At 43.8% G+C, this 1,435-nt stretch overlaps 1 gene segment (V, D, J or C); it reads right to left on the bottom strand.

Moving 5' to 3' along the window:
• Positions 1-392: 392 nt before the first annotated feature.
• LOC114639696 lies at positions 393-1,048 on the bottom strand. The segment is given in 2 exon segments: positions 393-796; positions 961-1,048. Coding segments are annotated over 2 exon segments (456 nt in total).
• Between the last annotated feature and the right edge of the window lie 387 nt (positions 1,049-1,435).

The raw sequence follows: 1,435 nt of genomic DNA, 5'->3' as shown, positions 1-1,435 counted from the left end.
ACTAAAGGCCTTCACACATGATAGGAGACTGAATGCCAATTTTAAATTTGGTAGAGCATGGTTTTCTAAGCAGAATATCACCAATTCCTGTAAGAATCTCTGAAGCAGGGTTTTTGGATTGCTGGACACATGGGCATGCCAGGATCAGCTCACACAGAAATGAGATGAAGCTTGACTCTTTATTTCAAACATTGCTCTGTGCACCTACTCACCCAACTATTCATTTTCTAATGTTCACCTAAACCAAGTTACTGGGATGCACAATACACGTTTATCACGTATAATAAATATGAATTTTAAGTAGTTATTAAGGAGCAATTAACAATATGCTCCAAACTTCCTGAGTCATCTTGGGTCTTATATACCTTAATATCTTTATGGGTTTTTTTTATTCACAAACAATGTGACAAATGCTCTTGTGGGATGTCTGACATAGCAAAGGGGCGCCACTCCAGCCCTGGAGGCAGGTTTGAAGACAGGCTGCAGGTGCCTGGGGAGCAGTGTGTACTTGTTGTGCAGAAGTAGATGGCTGAGTCTCCAGGCTGAGTGGCTGTGATGTTCAGGGAAAGTTGTTTGGTTTTCTTATCAAATAAAACGGTGAGTCTTTGGGTCTGCTTTCTTTCCATATTTGAACGGATGTCAATGATGAACTGAGGATGCTTCCCAGGCTCTTGCTTATACCAAGGGAAGTAGACAGCAGCACTGTCTGTGTAGGAGCAGTTGATGAGAGCACTGGCTCCCTCCTGGACACTCAGGGAGGAAGGGTGCTGTTGCACCTGCTCACCTTGGCTCTCCCCTGCGCAGAAAGATGGAGAGAAAGGTCAAATCGTTAACCTTATATTTTTCCTATAGTAAGGAGAGAAAACCTGAATAAAGCCATTTTCTGAACATGTAAGAACCAGCCATTGCCATACTCTATCCCCACGTACCCTGCTCACCCAGTACCCATCCTCAACTCACAGACCACCTTCAGCCAAAGGAAAATAAATAAAGCATGAATAGCTGTCTTCATTGTACTTCCTATTCAAACCAACTGTAGATGTTCAGTCTGTAGCCAGCTGAGCCACTTGCAAGTTCAGATTGGCCTTTGTTGTTAGAAGAATCATACATGCTGAGTTATTGGCCCAGCCAACTAGAAAAAAGCCTGCTCATTCAGAATTCAGAGATGGTCTGCTATGCATCAGCTGAGATGCACTGCCACCCTGTGGTCAGATGTCTAACTGCTGAAATCTGATTAGCTTTCATCTTACTCTAGGAAAGACTGGTACATAAAAGGAAAAATCTCAGTAGGAGATCCCATTCCACCTGAGCCATCCCTACTCCTCAAAAAGTAACTGTGCTCACATAGACTGAGCACCAGCCTAACCAGGTCTTACCTTCCTATTCACCCATGTGAATACCACATTCTCAGACCTAGCTGTGTCGAGTAGCCTGC

The sequence above is a fragment of the Grammomys surdaster genome, unplaced genomic scaffold (genome assembly GCF_004785775.1).
Source record: "Grammomys surdaster isolate TR1022 unplaced genomic scaffold, NIH_TR_1.0 125750, whole genome shotgun sequence".
NCBI lineage: Eukaryota > Metazoa > Chordata > Mammalia > Rodentia > Muridae > Grammomys > Grammomys surdaster.
Note: the sequence above shows the minus strand (reverse complement) of the source record. Positions and strands in the feature narration are given on the sequence as shown.